Consider the following 20,253-nt stretch of genomic DNA (forward strand, 5'->3'; position numbering starts at 1 on the left):
ATGCCTTTTAGTTCGTTCATCACGTCTTTTGAGATCATATCAAGGTCACAAAAAGTATATATAAAGACCTTAACCAGTTCATCTTGCTCCACAGCATTCTCTTTTTGCCATCATTTTTCCTAATCGAGGTACTGTTTTTTTCTTGTTCCTCTTTGAAAACCACCTCATCGCCTAAATTTTCATTGTTAGAAAACTCTAACTCCTGAACAAGAGTAGGATTTCAAGGTTGAACCATGGCTTAGAGCAACTTAACTTCAGAGAAAAAAGATGAGGTAAAGACCTTTTAGGAAAGGAAGTGATCTTAACAAGAACTAACCGAGAAAAAATAGAGTGATGACAGGAGTAGCGATGGAGGAAGAGCAAAAGTAAAAGAAATTTGATGAGACTGAACCCTAGAAAGGTGAATAGTCAAAGATGAAAGAAAGTCAACCATAGAAGATGAACCAACATGAAAGATAGGGAAAGGTGATGGATTTTGTAAATCAAAGTCCATCTAAGCACACAGTTCCTTTATGCTCAAGACCCATTCTTTTCTTGTATGAGTATTTTTTTCATTTTGTCGCTACCTTTCTTTAGATATTGGGTTGAACCAGAAAGCCATCTTTTCACAATTACGATCTTTAATGAAGGTGAAATTAGATTATCATCATATTGCCCAAGTTGACCTCTTTTAGGTTCTATCCTAAAGCTTCCGGCCTCCCCAAAACTTATACTAAAAAACATGGTTAAAAATACATATAAAAAAAAGAAAAACTTTTAAGGCTAAAAAGCTTTTGAGATAAAAAAATTCAAATTGGACTGAAAGTAAAAAAATTAGAAAGGTGAAAAATGAAGCCCTAATAGCCCTTTATATAGCCGTGTCACAAATCATATGAATGGCATAGATCACATTACGTGTTAGAGCGAAAATGAAAAGACATTTTTTTGTCTTTTTTCTTTAAATTTTTTTTCTTAGACCTTATCTCTCCTTATTTAATATCATCGGACCAACTTGATTAGACGAATTTCAAGTTAGACTAGCGAGACTAAACAATCCCATAAGATAGACCGGTTGCCCAATTCATCACCAGAGTTCAAAGTAGAGACTCGAATCCAAACTTCTAAAATAAAACACAAGTCTCACGTCGACCAGACGAACTCTACCATTAGTCTCGAACCATTCCAAACAATTAACACCTTAGCAACCTTTAAGCTGGCTATACACTCAACTCAAGACAAATGCGTGAGATCGAGTTTTCACTAGGTCAGACCACGACTCAAGGCTATTTATCTCTCAATACTAATTTTCCCATGATGTCTATTTAAAGAACCAATTTTCGTGTCATCTTTCTTTACCTATCTGATTACATGAAGCATACTGATCATAGATCCGATAGTTTGGTACTTAGAGTGTTTGATGGAAGGATAAAATGTTAGGAGCATTTAGTGGTTAAAAGGGCATAATGATTTTTTTTTCCATGTTAAAAGCCTTCAATAGATAATCAGTGGTAATTTTGTCATTTTTACCAACCTTAAATGTCAGGTTGGTCTAACACATCCAGCACCATATCAGCTCAGATTGTCCTTGTTGTCTCTTAATGGTCCCTCATTGCTTATCTATAAATATAAAGGTCCAGACACCATTAAGGCAGGTTCATACTACTCTTATTTCTTTTTATTACTCTTTCTTCGACCTTACCCGTTCTGACTTGTGTGTCATAGTGCAAACATAATGAACAATCCCTATCGTTGCCTCTAACCGTTCTTTTTCTTTTGTCTTTTCAAGAACACCTTGAGATCGGAGCTCAGCACAAACAATATTTAATAAATTATTTAGTTTATGGGATATGCAGAAGTGAAGCCAAAAACAGTGAAATTAAAGGAAAATGAAAGCCCATAATAGTGTTAAGTGAGTTGAGTTATTATACTATAATGCTTTAAAAAAAAAAAAAAAACTTAGGAGGGCCATGCCCCATGTCTATCTCTTTTTGGATTCGCCTCTAGGATGTGCGTTTCTGATAAGTTTTATAACTTACTAGATTTTTATATTCAATAAATTTTTTTTAAAAAAAGTTACATTTAGAGTTTAGGTTTTTCAACAAACCATCAAGATCTAAAAAAAAAAAAAAATTTACTTAATTTTTTTAGGATTCAAGCAAAATCCTTAAATTTAGATTAGGAAAAAATTCTCATATCCTAAAGAATTTCCATAACATTACAAAGAAAAAGCATAATTTGTTTCAAATAATTATAAGTTCATTTACAAATTGATAGACAAAATTTATAGGTTTAATAGAAAGAGCACCCGATTATAACATGTGGATTTTTGGATTTCTTCTTGATTTCAATGATTTGAGATGAAAAGTTTTAAAAGCTTTTGGATATTTGTAAATTCGAAGATTTTTAAAATCTTCTGAATTTGTAAATTTGAAAACTTTAAAAAGTTTTCGAATTTGTAAATTTAGAAGCTTAAAATTGAGAAAAGGTTTGAGAAACAGTAATTAAGGAGTTTTTATTTAGAAATAATTTTGAATAAAAAAGTGTGAAGAAAAAAATGGGGTGCAAATAAAAACTTAAACGGTTCTAAACACATTTTTTATTTTTTTTCATGTAGCTAACTTCTTTTTTTTAAGAAAATTTTAAATGAAATTACATAATTCCCTTTATCATCTCAATTTTAAAGCTATTAGACATGTATTTTTGGTCAATTATTAACTTATCATATATATTTTCAGTAAGTCATATAACTTACCAGATTTTTCATATTCAATAAATTAAAAAAATTACATTTAGGTTTTAAAAAAATCAATTGAGAAAAAAATATCCTACAGAAAATTTCTAGTTTCTAAGTATGCTAATCTAAAATTTTTTAAAAGTTTCTAGACATGCAAATCTAAAAACTTAAAAATAAAATGAGTGAAAAAATTAAGTAATTTCATTTAAAATGATTTTAAAATAAAAAAGTTAAAAGTAAAAAAAATGTAAATAGAAGGTCTTTAAAAACTCTCTAGTACTAGTAGTTTACCATTTTCATCCCTCATTCAATCCTTCCCCTCCCATAGGCCTTTGCTTTTAATAACGGAAACTTTCGAACAATAAATAAAAGGTCAAAATATGCCTAAAGTCCTTATACTTTATGAAAATTTAGCATTTAATCCCTATACTATAATTCATACAAATTTAATTTTTGTACTATTTTAATTTGATAATTTCAGTCCAATAACTAACTCTTTTAATTTTTTGCCGTTAAAAATACTAACATAGTCATTGACTATTGGCATGACGTTAACTTTGCTGATATGATGTTAACTTGTTGACATGAGAATTAGGATTAATAAAATCAGTTATTAAATTATGTAAATGGTCCTTATATTCATATGAAATTTGAAATTTAATCCCTTTACTCACAAAATTTGAAATTTAATTCCTCTAATATAAAAAATATTTTAAAGTTTTAAAAAAATTTTAGTTTTTTAAAATATTAAATTTTAAAAATTGCTACAATATTTTTTTTATAATATTTTATCCTAATAATGAAAAAATCTATTACAATATTTTGTCACAATTTTCATATATTGTCACTAAATTTATCATAATTTTTTGTCACCCATGTAAAATACTGTTACTAGTTCTATCACTATTTCATGTTACATCATTTGTAAAATATAAATCTAGTACTAATTTTGTTACACATTTCTATCACAATTTTAGTATATTGTGGTCATATGAAAAAAATCTTATATCAATCTATTAAAAATCTATCACAAATTTATTAATATATGATACAAATCTGTCACTATTTAATTTTAATAAACTATTATTTCTTATTAGTTTATTAATAAATTATAATTATAATTATAATTATATCTCATAAATGTAAAATTATCCATTGAACAGTGTTTCTATTCCTTTAAATTAAACTCTATTTAAATGATTTTTTATAATCAAATCTAGGTTAAAGATTCTAAATAAATTAAAGTAATTTACTAAACTTAATGTGTATTGGTTTTAAAATTAATCATATTATTTAATTTAAAATAATTATTTAGATAATTTTTTTGTAAAGACCCAAAAATTTAAAGTTCTCATTATGATAAATAATATTGATGTTTCGTTTTAGCAAATAAATCATTTCCTCTTTTTGTTTTGTTAGAATTCAAATTTCGTCCTTTAAATTGGTAGAAATTCATCCCTTGCAGGAATTTAGGTTTGATTTTTTTTATTGGGATAATGTCCTATATGGCCCATGAACTATTGTAATTTGTTAGATTTGGTACCTAAACTAAAAAAAATTTCTAATTACGTACCTAAACTCTTGATCTGTGTATCAATCTAGTCCAGGACTTAACTCCATTAGCAGAGTACTTAGCCATTTTAGCAAATAAAAAAGTGACATCTGGCAATAAAAGGACATGTCATCTTAAGTGGTTGCTTACAGGTCATGCTTTTACGACTAAGTATAAAGCATAAAGGTTTTTTTTTTCCAATTCATTTCTTTCATCCCTTAAATGAAAAATTATCTTCCCTTCAAAAAACAAGCAGACCACCACTTTTCTCTTAACCTAAATTTTGGTGACTGATAACCTATCGTACCATTGCTCGCCACAGTCAATCGTCGCTTACTGACATCGATTTGGTCCTCAATTTCACTCGAACAAAGCTTTCTTCCTTCTCTTTCCGTTTTCAACTTAGTTTTCTCACAAAATGTTTCAAAGCTCCTAGATTTAAAGTTAAAGCCTGAAACTTAAAACCTCAAAATCTCCTCTTTCCACCATCTGATCCTTCTGTACTTTTATTATGTTGTTCTCTTTTTTTCAACCTTTGTTTTCATTGATTAGATCAAGCATCAACCACTCTTTTCATCCAAGCTTCAATTTTGGATTAAAAGTTTTAGACTTCATATAATAATAATTTTTACTAGTTAATTAATATATTAACTTTTTATCCATTGTTGATGCATTTCCATAAAACAAGCACCAAAACAAAAATAAATACATAAAACACATCTTAACTGAATTTGTACAATTAAAGCAAATATTAACTCTATATATATATATATATATCATTTCTAAGGCTCTAATATTCCAAAGCAAAACCTCTTTTCTATGAGTTGAAGAAATATTGCACATATCTACATGTCCACAATCAACCATCTGTGCTCAGAAACAATACTAATCTCATATCACTAAGTTAAATGAAACCAAACCGAATAGTTTAAAGAGGATTCTTCTTGTTTTATTTTTTTTCGAGCACCATCTAAAATTTTCACAACTGCTAAGCATCCAATGAGAACTATTTGTAACTATCATTGTATTTTCGGTTTGAAGCTCTTTATGATGGTAACAAGCCAAGTGCCTCCTCTAATTTACTTCATCCAGAAACTGATCTTCAGTATCGAAACCTGGCTAGAAAGTTTTATTCTTTCCTAACAAATTAATTTGATCAAGCCGTATCTTCAGAAATGGCAAATCGAATATGAACTGAGAACCTAGTCACATGGCTTGGCTTGCTTTCAACTCTTGGCTTATTGCTATTATAAAAGCACTGACTTGTTTTAAAAATTTTTAGAAATGTTCATTTTTTTAGATTTTTTTGAAGTGTTTAAAATTTTTAAAATTTTTAAATTTTTTTTAGAATTTTTCTATGAATGCTGATGTGGTACTGATGATGTTGCACTGACTTGATTTTTTGACACGTATCAGCATCTTATTGAATATTTATGTCATATCAATGTTTAGGGCTGACAATGTTAAATCCTAAACTATATTAATACATGAATCGAGAGTTTAGGTATTTAATTAATTTTTTTTTAAATTTAGGTACTATATTAAAATAAATATAATAGTTGAGGGTTTATATAGAACATTATACTTTTTTTTATTTTATATGGTTGGATGAAACAATCACTTCACTTATAGCCTATTTAAGATTTATTATAAATGTAACTCTATTTAATAGTTTAGTTTGGTTGATAAAAATTTTGTTAGGATGATATATTTAAACTAGTTAAATTAATATTAATTTTGATATATTAATTTAAATTATTAATATTATAATTGATTAATACAAATGATAATAGCATTATTATTAATATGATATTAATAATAATTAATTATATATAATAAAAATTAATATATTCTAAAAAAAAGTTTTATATTAAAAGAACTAAAATATTTTTAAATTTTAATTTTTTTAAAAAATTAAAATATTTTAAAATATTTTTATATTAAAAAGATTAAATTTTAAATTTTATACAAATACAAAAATTAAATTTCAAATTTTATGAGTACAAATCATTTATATAATTTAATAATTTATTTAATCCATTAAATTGTTATGTTAATAAAATTAATATCACATCAATAAAATTAATATTAGGATGATAAAATTAATGATTATTTTAATATTTTTAATAATAAAAAATTAACAAAATTAATTATTACACTAAATTTTCAAATTTTGTAAGGTACAACGACGCGCATTTTGACCTAGACAAAATATATAATAGCAGAAAGAGAAAGCTACCAACCACCGGAAAAAAAAAAAAAATTCTATTCTGTCACTGAGCACAATCGAGAGAGAGAGAGGAGTCTTTCTCTTTCTTTTCCGCATCCAAACAATTACATCTAAGGTAAACCAAACCCCCCCCCCCCCCCCCCCCACCCCCTTCCCCCCAAAAAAAAAATGTCATTGCTCCTTTTTCTTCTTAAATTTTTTTTCTTTAAATATGCCCAGTAGGCAGCTTTTAAATTCGGTTGATTTCCTAAGTTTTTATTGTTTTCACCTGCTACCCATGATTGTGTTTTTTTTTTTTTTTTTTTTTTTTTCTATTGATACCAATTTGAATGTAATCTTTTTTTACAAGATTTATTGCTTTATGAACTACTTTTTCATTTTGCTGAATACCGAATTGATCATTTTTTTGGGGCATTCTTTTTAGGTATGGTGATGAATCTGGGTTTTTTTTTAATCATATTCGCGATTGCCTATGCACTTTATTCTTTCGTTATTAACAATTATGGCATCAAAGTTCAATCACTTTATTCCCTTTTATTTTGAAATTATGAAAAATAGTAGTAGTATCATCATAATTGTCAATCTGGATGTTTGGAGAACAGTTACATGCTTTTGCAGGAGTCTGATAAGTTGATTGGTTTATGATATTTTACTAGTTGTAAATAATTAAACCATCTTAACCTACAACTTCAAAATTGCGTGATCGCTATGAGGCTCTTTCCATCCTCTTCTTTTTTTTAATTTGGATTTTAGGCGCGATTAAACTGTTGCCACTTGCCAATGACCTTAGGATTATGGTAATTACTGCAACTTACAGCTACTCCTGCTATGTGCAGCTTCTTAATTGCAATCATATAGTAGATCAACGGTTGATTCTACCGCTTGGTTGGTTTGTCCAAAAGTTCATTTTGGTCAAAATTTAAATTTCTTGTAGGAGGGAGATGAATGCCATTTTCTTGTAGATTATTATGCAAATTGTCTCTTTATGGCCTGGGAACCTTCGTATGAAAGAGGGCTCCAACCCAATACTTGTTACATGGAGGATGTTCTGTTGAATACCAAATGGGAAGATGTGATTTGTCCTATATGTTTGGATTTCCCCCACAATGGTGTACTCCTCCAATGCTCATCTTATGAGAAAGGCTGTCGTCCTTTTGTGTGTGACACAGACCACCTGCATTCAAATTGTTTGGATCGCTTCAAAAGAGCACATGGGATGTCGTCCCCTTCAACATCTGATACGATTTCTATAACAAACATTCAGCTAACAGTATCTGCAGACAATTGCAGGCCAACTTGTCCCTTATGTAGAGGGGAAGTCACTGGATGGATTGTTGTTGATAAGGCTCGTCTACTTCTAGATGAGAAGAAGCGTGGCTGTGAGGAGGAACAATGCACATTTGCGGGGACCTACTTGGAACTACAGAAACATGCTCAGTTAGAGCACCCTCATGCTCGTCCTTCAAGAATTGATCCTGCTCGGCAGCTTGATTGGGAAAATTTTCAGCAGTCCTCTGAGATAATAGATGTTTTGAGCACTATACATTCTGAAGTCCCACGTGGAGTGGTTCTTGGAGACTATGTAATTGAATATGGTGAAGATGAATCTGGAGATGAATTTGAGGACTTCCCTGGTGATGAGGGCAACTGGTGGACCTCTTGTATTTTCTATCAGATGTTCGATAACTTCAGGAATTCTAGAAATAGAAGGAGATCAAGAGTCGCTGATACTAGAAGGGGAAGTCGCCGCTCTAGTTATGCATCATCAAATTCTGATGAGGTTTCAGTGACTTCTGTAGAATTTGCAGAATATAGAGTAGATGATACTGATGATGAATTTGTTAGCACAAGTGCCCCCTCCAGAGGTAGCTCCGGCTATCGGAGGTCAGTAATGTTTCTTTCTTCCTATTCTATTTCTTAGATGTTCTTTTGTTATATTCATCTGCAGTTTTACTTATTATTTCCACAATTAAGATATTGGCATCCCAGAAAAACAGTTGAATTATGTTGGACCCTCATGCTGAAAATCATTTAATGATCCATTGTCTGATTAATTGGTTTCTACCTGGAGTCCTAGACAGTTATTTGTGAAATCGTTTAGAGTCTTCCCTGAAGGTATCATAAAGATAAGTTTTTTAGATAATTATTGAGATGTTTGGCCTGCATTAGAACAGCTTTAGTTGTTGGGCTTGGTCAAATTCCCAATGAATGAGTCTGATTTCTAAAGAGAAGTTTGGGATGAACTTTCACCTTCATAGTTGAGCTCAGTGCTGCTGCAAGCTATACAAACTAGCTCGATTTCCCAAGTATAATTGCTGTTGGCTAGTGAGTAATGACTGCATCACATAGTCGTCATTATCTGTTGTATCCTTGGGCTATAATATGAAGTATTTATTTGTTTTGTTGCCAACACCTCCATCATCCAAGAGTACAAGTGAGCAGTGAACTGTATAAAATTGAATGCAGTCGGTTTATTGACATGTTTGGTTTGTTAGAATTACATGACAGCAGTTACTGGTTTCATAATCTTATTTTTTTTTCTAAGTTAATCTGTTTTTATTCATGATTTTCACAGTTCTCTAAGACGTCGATCCCGCTTTTATGATAATTAGGTATGTAATGTTCGGAGTTCTGTGTTCCCTTTTATACAGGCTTTACTTTACAAATCCAACTCTTGATGAGCTTATCATCAGTTTTCACCGACATTTGTGACAATATTTTTAGTCTTAGTTCTGTAGTGGATCAGGCATGAATCTCTATTTGCAATCATTCATTCGATCTCTCAATTTTTGCATAGCAGCACTCAAGAAGAACTGAAGCTAAGGTATGATCCTGTAGAAGTGGAAAGCAATTGGATGCATGCTGCAGCAGATAGTTTTAGATTTCAAAACGTGTAAAAATACATTTGGAACTTGTTATGCTTGTGATCAAGTGTTCTGGTTAGACTTGAGTTTCCAACATTAGAATTTAGAATTTCATGTTGACCATTTTCTTGTGAAAATTATTTTGCTTAAGATGTTATCCCGTCAAGGTAACCCCGAGAAATTGATTGAGGACAAAAAAGAATTGGTTTTTATTTTTCTTTTAACTGAATTATTTGTATATAGCTGATTATTGCAGACAAGTGGGGCATTCTGCTTTCTTTTGTATTATTCTGAAAATGACAACTACCGACTCCTATTGGACTATTTCTCTTTTAGCGTATATTCCATAATAATAGGTTGCCTTCTATGTTTTATGGTATGGTTTTCCCTCTTTGCATCGTTGTCCGTTTGTCTTCTTTGCCTGTTTTTTCTTTACACTTGCAAGGTTTCGTTTTATTCGCAAAAAATAATTTTTAAAAAATATTTATATTTTTTGAATTGAAATAAATTTTTTATTATTTCGATGACTTAATGAAAATATTTTTCGATTGATTATTTTCTAAAAAGTTTAGTTTTTTGGAAAATAATATTAATATAATTATTAAAATATTAAAAATTATTTAGTATTAAAATATATTGACATTATTTATTATTAAAATTATTAATATTAAAATATATTGACATTATTTATTATTAAAATATTTAATATTAAAATATTATATTAATATAGAAATACTTAAAATAAAATTATTTTTTATTTTTTATATTATTTATTAACATATTAATATATTTTTTATTAATAATATTTATTAATATATTATATTAATAGTATATTATTTATTCATATAATATTATTTATTAATATATTATAATATAATATTATTTATAAGTATAATTATGTTAAAAAATATTGATAATAATTATACTCATAAACAAATTTTTTTTTTGAGAAAAAATATGCCTTTTTTTATACCTTCGGTAAAATTTGACAAGTTCTATCACTGTTACGACTTGCGGCGGTACACGAGTCAAATTTTTCGTAGCCTAATTGGGCTAAAAGAATATCGAACTCCATTCATTATTGTCAAGTTGAGCTCATGCTCACATTACTCGAATTACAAGTCAAGCAGAGCTTAAGTAATCTAATATTTGACTCAATAGGTTTGCAAGCTTAATTAAAGTTTCATTTTTAATATATTTACAAAAAAAAATTTTGATAAAAATAATGTTTAATATTAATTTTATAATTTTACCGAATTTATTAGTAGAATTTGAACAATTCAATCAAATTATGAATTGTTTGAACGGAAAAACTAAAACTTCATTAAAATTAGATATTTCAAAATTCGAGTTTTCAAATCGAGCTTGAGCATGACTTCATATCGATTTGAATTGTATAAATTTGAATTGTATGAATTTCATTCGGCTTTATTACACACTACCACAAATTTCGTTAAGAGAAGATTGGCAGCATAGAACTTAACAGGAAAGAGGACATCTGTTAGTATCATAAAATCCATGTAAGGTGCTTGTGCTGGCCTTTCAATGTTGAATTTCTAAACAAAAACAAGACTAGTCGAATACATCACCATCATGAATAAAACTTGGATAAACGTTCTAATTCATATGCAGATCTTTTTCAACTTTCAAACTGTTTCCTTTCATTTCTTTCATCAAAATTTTTCTTTTCTACCACTTGACAAGAATATATATATATATATATATATATATATTTATATTTACCAGAAATGAGCTTAAGCAAAATCAAACAATTGTAAATCCTGTAAGTAGTTTTAAACAGCTTTGGCTTAACATATTACTCAGAGACAATGCAAAATTGAGACGCTGAGACGCATATAGAACTAGAAAGCTCCCATTTTCCAAGAAATAAAATACTACCATAGAAAAAGATAAGCCAATTTGCTGAGAGTTACTGACTAATATGGGTCATTCTTAGGCAGGTTTGGAATGACATTATTCTTCTTGCCAACTTTTGTCTGCATTGCCTCCGCACCAGATCTATTCATTGCTTTCATCACCTTCATTCTCACAAATTTGCTCTCTTGACTGCACAGTTGCTAAGCCCATACTACTGTACCTGTAAAGCAATGCAGAATTCCCCGTTACCATATGATTATAGTTAGTTTTAATTGTTGTTTGAGAAAAAGGGAAAGAGAGAAATAAGCATTTCAAATCCTTTCTTTTCTGTTGGTGAGAAAAGGGAGGAGAAGGGGTTGGGGTTGCTATCACCAGTGATCCAAAAGAGTGAAAATAGACCTTGAGACCAACGCAGCAGTAATGGCCATGTTATTTGCAGGTGATGGGCGAAAGTATTCTCAGGAACCAAGTGTTTTAGTCATTATTCCATGATCAGATCTTCTGGTTATAATAAGCTCTGAGCCAGCACTAAGTTATACAATGTTGCCTATATCATCAGCTGTGACCAACTGCTTCCTACTCTCATCCACATAGCTGTTTTAAAAGAAATAATAATAAGCAATAACAAATTCATTTAAAAAGATAAAATCAGATAAAATGATAATTGAAGAAGATGCATACCTGCTGCTATAATCATAGAATTCTTCCAACTCTGCGTCCTCATCTTCATCTTCATCACCATCACCAAAATGCACTTTGCAATGACCTTTGGTTGCCATATGTTTCCTAACAGCTTCCAAGCTAGTGAAAGGAAGGCACCATTCATTACAATACAGACACATGAAATCCCTCTTAACCTGAGATAAAGAAACCATAACATAAGCATGAACAGACCAAAATTTAATATAAATAACATATTTATCCAACAAAAATGATATACAATTTGTTACCTTAAGGCCAAGGTTGGTGAGCAAACCTTCAGGATCCTTCAAATACTCAACATCAGGAATGATGAAACCATGAAACTCATGCTTGCGAACCATGCAGCTTTCAATGGTATCCTGGTCTAGATCACACATAAAACAACATCTAACTCTTCTTCTTCATCATCATCAGTATCCATTTAATCACAAGATGCTTACTCATTTACATTCAAATCATGTAAGGAATTTGCAGCCTGACCAACCAAGTCTTCTTCCTGATCAACCTCCACCCACTCATCTTCACTTTCCTCATCATTTCTATCCCGTGGTTGTGGAGGTTTGTTTACCGCAACATAGAAGTGGCTTGATAAAGGCATGCTAATCTTCAGGGTGATTGGTTCCTTGAGAAGCCTGCATGATATGGGTCCGTGACTTAAGATGCTGAGAATAAGCCTGGAACTTCGGTAGCCCTTACCACAAAGACCACAACTGTAAAGAATGGGGGTTTCATTCTGCTTATCTTTCTCTTGAGCAAGTGCTGATTGTCTTGCCAGAAACAGAGCTTCCTTCACTCCTGAAACCCCGGCCACCTAATTTAATTTTAACATAAAAACTCGCATGATTATTCCAAAGTAACCATTGATTGGACAATCATTCATGGAGATAACAACCTTTAACATAATTATTATTGTTATTTTAAAATGAAGAAATTGATAACATCAAACCATGTATATGATTAAAAAGCAGGGGATATTGTTCACTAACGCACAAAAAAAAAAAATTTTTTTTTTAGAAAGGCATCCTAAATGGCTATAATGAACTGCTCATGCACCTTTGAATTTGCATAATAAAATTGAATTTTTATTACAGTATTTCTATTTTGCATCTTAAAAAGTTAGAGGATTTGGTTCTATTATAATAAACTTATGCACTTTGAATTTGCATCACCAAATTGAATTACGCAGAAAATATAAATAACAAAATCAAAGATATTACAATCTCAAATAAATTAAAGTAAAATCAGAAATAGCAAAGATCCTTAAGATAAACTAGTAATTAAAAAAATGAAGAAAAGAAAAAATGACCTTGCGCTTGAGATTGTAGCGGTGCCACTCAGACTTGTAACGGAGCTTCTGCTCCACATCGTCAACGAATTCTTTATTACATGCGTTGCAGGTAGGCCCCGGCATTTCCTTTTCTGATGAACAAAACCTAAAATGGAAAAGGCACAATATGGGATTTGGAGTGTGTTTGTGGTGAGCAGCGATTAGGTCGGTGAGTCGACGGCGACTGAAGAATGATGGATCCTTTCTCTTTCTTCCACCCCAATCGGGATTTGGATCGCTTGATTTCACTCAGATTGGGGTTCCAAGTACGGATGGTAAAACATGTTGGAGTAAATTTCATGTGTGGTCACTAAACTATCCCCGTTTTCTCAAACAGGTCACTGAATTATAATTTGTCTCAATAAAGTCATTAAAGTTTATTAAGTGTCGCAAATGTGATATGTTTACGAATTCCATCCAAAAATTGACAAAAAAAAAAAAAAAAAGATATGATTGACACATCAACTAATTAATTTCATATAAATTGCAAAAAAGTTATTTTTTTTATTTATTTTGCTTTCTTCTTTCTCTTTCTAATTTTACTTTCTTTCTCACTACTCTCCAAAGAAAAGATGGATCTAAAAAGTTCTTTGCTATCTTTGTAATATTGCAAACCAAATTTTCCTTTCCCTATGAATTCTTGAATCTTCATCCTTCTCTTATTAGATAATCAAAAGAAAAGAAAAAAACAAAATGATAAATAAAAAAATCATAAAAACCAAACTTTTCTTAAAACCCACCAAAAGAAGGAAACAAATGTTTTTGTTAGTGTTTATGATACCATTCTAATTAAAATGGTACATGACAAATATTTTATGTCTTAGGTTTTTAGGAAGGTTAAAGTCTTATTATTTTAACAAACACTATCCGAAAAGATTCTATTGCTGAAAGATATTTCACAAAAGAATGTATGACATTTTGTTCTCGACATTTGAAAAATATTGAAACGAGATTTAATAGAACATTGAAAAATCTTGGTATGTAGCATATTGATTTTATCTACACTTATCTTTTTGAAAGTTTTAGACAAGCAATAAGCAAAGCCAAAATGGTGGAGTTAGATGATAAATCTTAGGTACAGGTACATTGATATGTTCATTTCTATCATAACTCAATTGAATCATTTTACATGTAAGTTATTCATGTAAGAAAATCATTCATTCTATTAAGCATAATTTATAGACTTTGCTTCTTATTATTAATACTTTTTTATGGATGTAGTGAGTATAAAAATAATTTGAGAGCTTATGTACATTATCGATGATCAAACCCTCGAGAGCTTAATAAGTTGTTCACCAAAAATTTTCATAAATGATTAGGAAAAACTATAAGTAATGCCATACTTCCCATTTTGAAGATTGTACATAGAATGCTTAGGGTATAAATAAAATTAATAACATAAATTTTATTCCACCTTTGTAGGTTTGGAGTGGAAAGCCAGTTAGTGAAGAGATAAGGTGTCTTTTATAAGGTTCGAATAGGATTGTGAAACAATATAAAGGGTTTATCATTAATGGATTTAGATTTTACACTAAATCTCACGAGAGATTTAGAAGAACACAAAATTCAAAAATTGTTGTTACTTCATCAACTACTAGCTATGCTAGTGCTAGGAACATAAACCTTTTGGAAAAAAATGTTGACTATTATGACATGATTAATGATATCATTAAGTTGGATTATTATGACAAGTGAAAGGTTGTCTTATTTCGATGTGATTGGGCTAATGTGAATAGTGCGAGGGATATTAAGAAAGATTAGTTTGGATTTATAATCGTGAATTTTTCTCAATTAATTCATATCGAATAACAACTCATCAAAGAACCTTATGTTTTTTCCTCTCAAGTCAAACAAATTTTTTGATTTTGAATACCCCAAAGAATCGGGTTAGTTTGTTATTCTTCATAACACACCTAAAGACTTATTTGATATGGGTTTAAATACCAGAGATGATGTTGAACATGAAAATGAATGTTTTCCTTTCGCTAACCAAAACTTGGATAGAAATATCTCTAATACCTCTGCTCTATGGGTTTGCAAAGTGTTGATGAAGACGTTTATGAACCATGATGGATCATTTCTATTTTGTAATTAGAATGTTCAAAACATAATATAATAAATGCTTTAATGTAATTTATGTGGCATTCACTTTTGTATATTTATTATGTTGTAAATCATACATTATCTTTTAATTTAATTAATTGATATATTCTTTATATATCATTGGTTATGATTTTTTAGCTTTCCAATATTTATATATGTTCTTTAGATATGTTTTTAATATATAGTTGGTTATATTTACAATGTCTTAACTGTTAACTTTTAATTGATTCTCTTTTATAACGTAGGTAAGTTACAATGACGAGGAATAAAAGGGGAGTACATATTAAAGATATTAGTTTAGAACCGTTTGCGACACCTGTTGACCTTGGCCATTGACTAAATCCTTTGAAAGGGAATGTGCTTACTGTTAGTTTTAACTCAATCGTTTTTAACCCTTCAACTGATACTGAATCTGGTAATATGAGAGGTCCAAGTTTAGATAGTATCCCACCAATTGATTCTGCTTTTAATTTGAATGCAAATATCATAAACCCTATATTTAGATTTCGATTATAATCATTAAAGTATTAGTAATTTACTAATTGACTTTTTATTTTTTGCAATTGATAATAGTAGTCAATGGAGGATTAGAGGCCGGACAACTTTGAAAGAATTGTGGACACTACCTCCAAAAGAAAGTATTGTAGTGTCTGCAAACTCTGATAAGCAACCAATTGGTGAAGTGTGTCAACTACTAGTTGGATTTTTAGGAATGATTGCTTGTAATGGCATGAAATTGCCTATTCATTATAAAACATGGCATAAAGTTCTAGCAGAAGTTAAAGCCGAAGCTTTAAACTTTGTTGAGATATTAGTATAATTAATTAAGGTATTAGTACAATTAATTACATATTAAAAATATTAATTTTTTTAAGGTTGTTATATCAATTGTAACTTTTTTTTTGTATTGTTACAGTTAAGATTTGTACTTGAAATACCTACTTCATTTATGTTAAGTCATTGAGAAAGAAATGGAAAGATTACAAGCATAATTTAAAGAAATATATTTTGATCGAAATAATATTATAAAGACCACAATGGATAATTTACCTCATGGTATGGTTAAGTGGCAATATGAACAGTTGGTTAGATTTTGATTCTCATGAAAAAAAAAGGTATTAATTTATAACTTTTAATATTATTTTTAATAATAAAAGAGTTTTATGTTTTTAGTTGATAATTGTAAACACCATTTTGTTTTATTATTTTTTTTTCTTTTTTTTTCTTCTTTCTTTCTATTTTTTCCTTTTTCTTTTTTTCTTTTTCAGTTCAGTTTGATAAAAATATGAGTGCATTAAATGCACTCTCCTTAAAATCAAAAATCATAGCCACTTCTAGCTGCCAGCAGCCACTGGACACCTTACCTAACTTGGCAGCATAAATTTTGACTACCAAAATTTCAAAAATCAGTTGAAAAATCTGGGATTTAAATCCCAGAAAGCTCTATAAATAGAGTTTGGTTCTTGCAAAAAAAGAGGGAGTAATCGGGAGAGACCTTGCAACAAAAAAAAAGATTTTGTCAAAAAATAAAATAAAAATATTCAGTCCTTTGGAACAAGGAACCCAGTGCCGAGAACTCCTGAAAAAAAAATTAGTTTAAAAAAAAGCAAGTCAAAATTTAAAAAAAAAAATTTGGCCAAAAGTTAAAAAGCAAATCTAGGGAATTTGAAACTCTTTTTCAGTGAAAGGAAGGTCGGATCTGTGTTTAGGGGGTTGAAAGGAGTTTATTGGTGAATTTTGAGATTTTTTGGCGATTGACATGATGATCAGAGTTCATCGACAGCAAGAAACACGGTGACCATCGTAACGGATGGCCACCGACCCCTGATTTGTCTGAAAAGAAAGGGAATGTGAGAGAATTTTTTTTCTTTTAGGGGAAATGAAGAAATGATTTGAAAAAAAAATTGGGCTTTTATAGAAACTATCAAAGGCCAAAACGATACCATTTCAATAAGCATCAAAATGACGTCGTTTTGGTACCCAACGATCTGCGCATTAGCCCACAACCTAACCAAGGGTCCACGCACCTGACTCGAAGACCCGCTTCCCTTTTGACCTTTGATCAATCCATCTGAATCGACCCAGACTGAACCAGGTTGGTATTGAACCGCTAAACCAACCAGAATGGGCAGAGTCGTTAAACTCATCGGACCTACATTGACCTGATCGTTGACCGGTTTGGTTCAGGTAAAAAAATTTTTTTTTTGAATTTAATTTTTGTTATTTTAAAATTTGTTACTAGGCATATTAAAATGTTTAAATTTGCTAGAATAAATTTTTGTTGTTAATAGAAATAAATAATGAAATATACAGTAAAAATTTGTGATAATTTTGATAATTTTAAAATAAACCTAATAATATTAAAAAATAAAAAAATGTAAGAAAAAATTTTTATCCGATGATGAAATTCATAGGTACTCCGAGTAGTGATACCTATGAAATCTCTAGGTGAGAAGATTTTTTTTAAATATTACTAATGTATTAGAGTATTTATAAAAAGGGTTTTCAATACAATAAAAAAAATTTTAATCATAAAATAATAAATAAAATTAACAAATTAATTAAAAAATTAATAATATAAATTAAAAAAAAGAAATTTTATCCGATGATGGGACTCTAAAAGGATTTCGAGTAGTGATACTTTACGAAATCCCTAGGTGAAAAGATTTTTTTTAATATTAATAATGTATTAGAATATTTATAGAAAATCTTCAATATAATAAAAATTCATTTTTTCTTCAAAGATTTAAATAAAAATAAAAATCAATAAAATTTCTAAAAAAGAGAATAAAATACATGCATCAATATATCAGCATTTTGCATTGCATGCATAATAAAAGTTTTTGTGAAAAGTAAATTCGAGCTTCCGAGGATAAGATTCTAAGGTATTCTGAGAAGTGATGCCTAAGAAATCTCTATGTGAGAAGGAGTTCTTCCACTGTTACCAACGTACTGAAACATTTAAAGAATTATTTCAATAAAAGGGTTCTAATTTATTTTTCTCAAATAAAATTTGAATAATAAATATGGAACAATAATAAAAGAAAAATCAAAATTTCAATAAACAAAAGAAATCAAGGAAATTATTTTTCAAACATTGAAATAAGACTATTTTTATCAAAATCAATGGATAACATATAATTAATTGGTACCATTTTAAATGGGCGTTATGGGGGTGCTAATCATTCCTTACACGTAACTAACTCCTAGACCCAGATTGTTTCGCAGACCCTAAAAATATCTTTTAAATAGATTTTAATTAATTTTAAGATTTTATTAAAAGGATATATTTTAATAGGTGGCCAATTGCACCTAGCCAAAAAAGATTGGTGGCGACTTCATTATTTTTTTATTTCATTTTCAAATTTATCGGGCGGACACAAAATCATTACGACAGCTTGGTGACTCCACTAGGGAAGTCATTTTTCATCGAGAGTCAGGCTAAAATTAATTACATGTTATCTCAAATTTTGATTGAAATAGTCTTAATCGGTATTTAATTTTAATTTCTTAGATTTTGATTTTTTTAATAAAAAAATCAAAAACAAATAAAATATAAACAAAAATATTCTCATACGTATTTTTTTATTGTTCTTTTTTCTGTATGTATTATTATCAATAAATTAGGAAACATAAGCACACACAATGACACGATGCATCTCATGCATGAGTTTTATACCCGGACTTCATCCCTTATAAGAGGAAGTAAGATACCTATGCCTTCGTGAAGTGATAATCTTTGCAATAGCAAGCGCAATACTTCTATTCAAATTGAACCCTTTTTGTTCATAGCCTATAACGGGTGAAGATCGAAATGCCTTACTAGTCCAACATGGACGACAGTGAGAAACAATTTGGATACCTTTAGACACGTATCAACCCAAACAGGGCATATAATAAACCATAAGAAGCCAAACTTAGGTAGAGTTTTGCCCACCTTTTTTTTTCTAAAAACTACCAAAGCATGTAGGAATAAAAGTTGTGTGTAATAAAAAAACACAAACAAAAATGAAAACAAAACAAAAAAAATAATAAATCTCAAAACAAAAAAAAAAACATTTTCAATCTCAAACCACATCCTCACACTAACTTAATTTTGTTTTCCTTTAGCTTTTTACATTAATCATATCATGTAGTTTTACATCGAGATATTTGCTCTAGAATATCTTTCTCTAAAGAAGTCTTCATAGATCCTATAAAACTACAGATTTGCTCATCTTCTGTTAATGTTTCATGTGAGTTATATAATAAAGTACATGTTTGGTCGAAGGAAGCTCGACAAAAGAATGGAGATTGCTTGCCTACCGACTATGTGTTTGAATTACCTAAAAAGGTGTATTTGGATTTCACATAGAATGATTTAAAAGATTTAGCTATCATCTGAGGTCAGTTAAATGAAGAGAGAAAAGAAAACTTTTGTAAGAAGTATTGGCATATTGCATCCCTTATTTCGGTAGTGATGGATGAACAATTGATTAGGGTAACTATATAGTTTTAGGATCCGTCCCATAAATGCTTCACTTGTAGTTAGGAGGATTTGGTGTCGACTATTGAAGAGTATTTGATTTTACTTGGAATAGAACTATAATGTCCGGATAAAGTGTTTACCCAAAAGTTGAAATCAGGTTATCATAAAAAGTTGGCTAAACTTATTGGGGTTAAAGTAGAAACCATTGATTCCTTCATAAAGGTTAAAGGTGAACATCTTGGCATCCGTTAGGACTTTCTTTGAAACTTCATTCAAGGGCATTTAAATGATGATCAAGGCATAGCTGTGTTTGCTCTAGCATTGTATGGCATGGTATTCTTTTCGAAGAGTTTGGGTTACATTGAGATAATTGTGGTAGACTTTTTTAAGCAAATTAAAACCTAAACAATTAATCT

At 29.8% G+C, this 20,253-nt stretch overlaps 1 protein-coding gene and 1 pseudogene across 7 annotated transcripts; one reads left to right on the top strand and one right to left on the bottom strand.

The window, feature by feature from the left end:
* Positions 1 to 6,509: 6,509 nt before the first annotated feature.
* Positions 6,510 to 9,683, top strand: LOC111302829 (uncharacterized). Of its 6 annotated transcripts, none has more exons than XM_022898681.2 (4): positions 6,510 to 6,610; positions 7,332 to 8,379; positions 9,071 to 9,107; positions 9,296 to 9,683. In XM_022898681.2, the coding sequence occupies exons 2-3, from the start codon at positions 7,481 to 7,483 to the stop codon at positions 9,105 to 9,107; spliced, it is 936 nt and encodes a 311-aa protein (XP_022754416.1). In that variant the 5' UTR covers positions 6,510 to 6,610; positions 7,332 to 7,480; the 3' UTR covers positions 9,296 to 9,683. The 6 variants fall into 6 exon arrangements, with proteins under 6 accessions (XP_022754416.1, XP_089597994.1, XP_022754412.1 ...); XM_089741868.1 differs by having other exon boundaries at positions 7,430 to 8,379; XM_022898677.2 differs by lacking the exon at positions 9,071 to 9,107.
* A 1,426-nt stretch (positions 9,684 to 11,109) lies between these two features.
* Positions 11,110 to 13,509, bottom strand: LOC111304049 (cytoplasmic 60S subunit biogenesis factor REI1 homolog 2-like; annotated as a pseudogene). The gene is made up of 5 exons (XR_016326468.1): positions 13,246 to 13,509; positions 12,188 to 12,750; positions 11,919 to 12,094; positions 11,637 to 11,831; positions 11,110 to 11,457 (listed from the first exon to the last, which is right to left on the bottom strand). The product of XR_016326468.1 is annotated as a cytoplasmic 60S subunit biogenesis factor REI1 homolog 2-like (transcript).
* Between the last annotated feature and the right edge of the window lie 6,744 nt (positions 13,510 to 20,253).

The sequence above is a fragment of the Durio zibethinus genome, chromosome 13 (assembly GCF_047325235.1).
Source record: "Durio zibethinus cultivar Kanyao isolate XHJ-2024 chromosome 13, ASM4732523v1, whole genome shotgun sequence".
In the NCBI taxonomy this organism is placed as follows: Eukaryota; Viridiplantae; Streptophyta; class Magnoliopsida; order Malvales; family Malvaceae; genus Durio; species Durio zibethinus.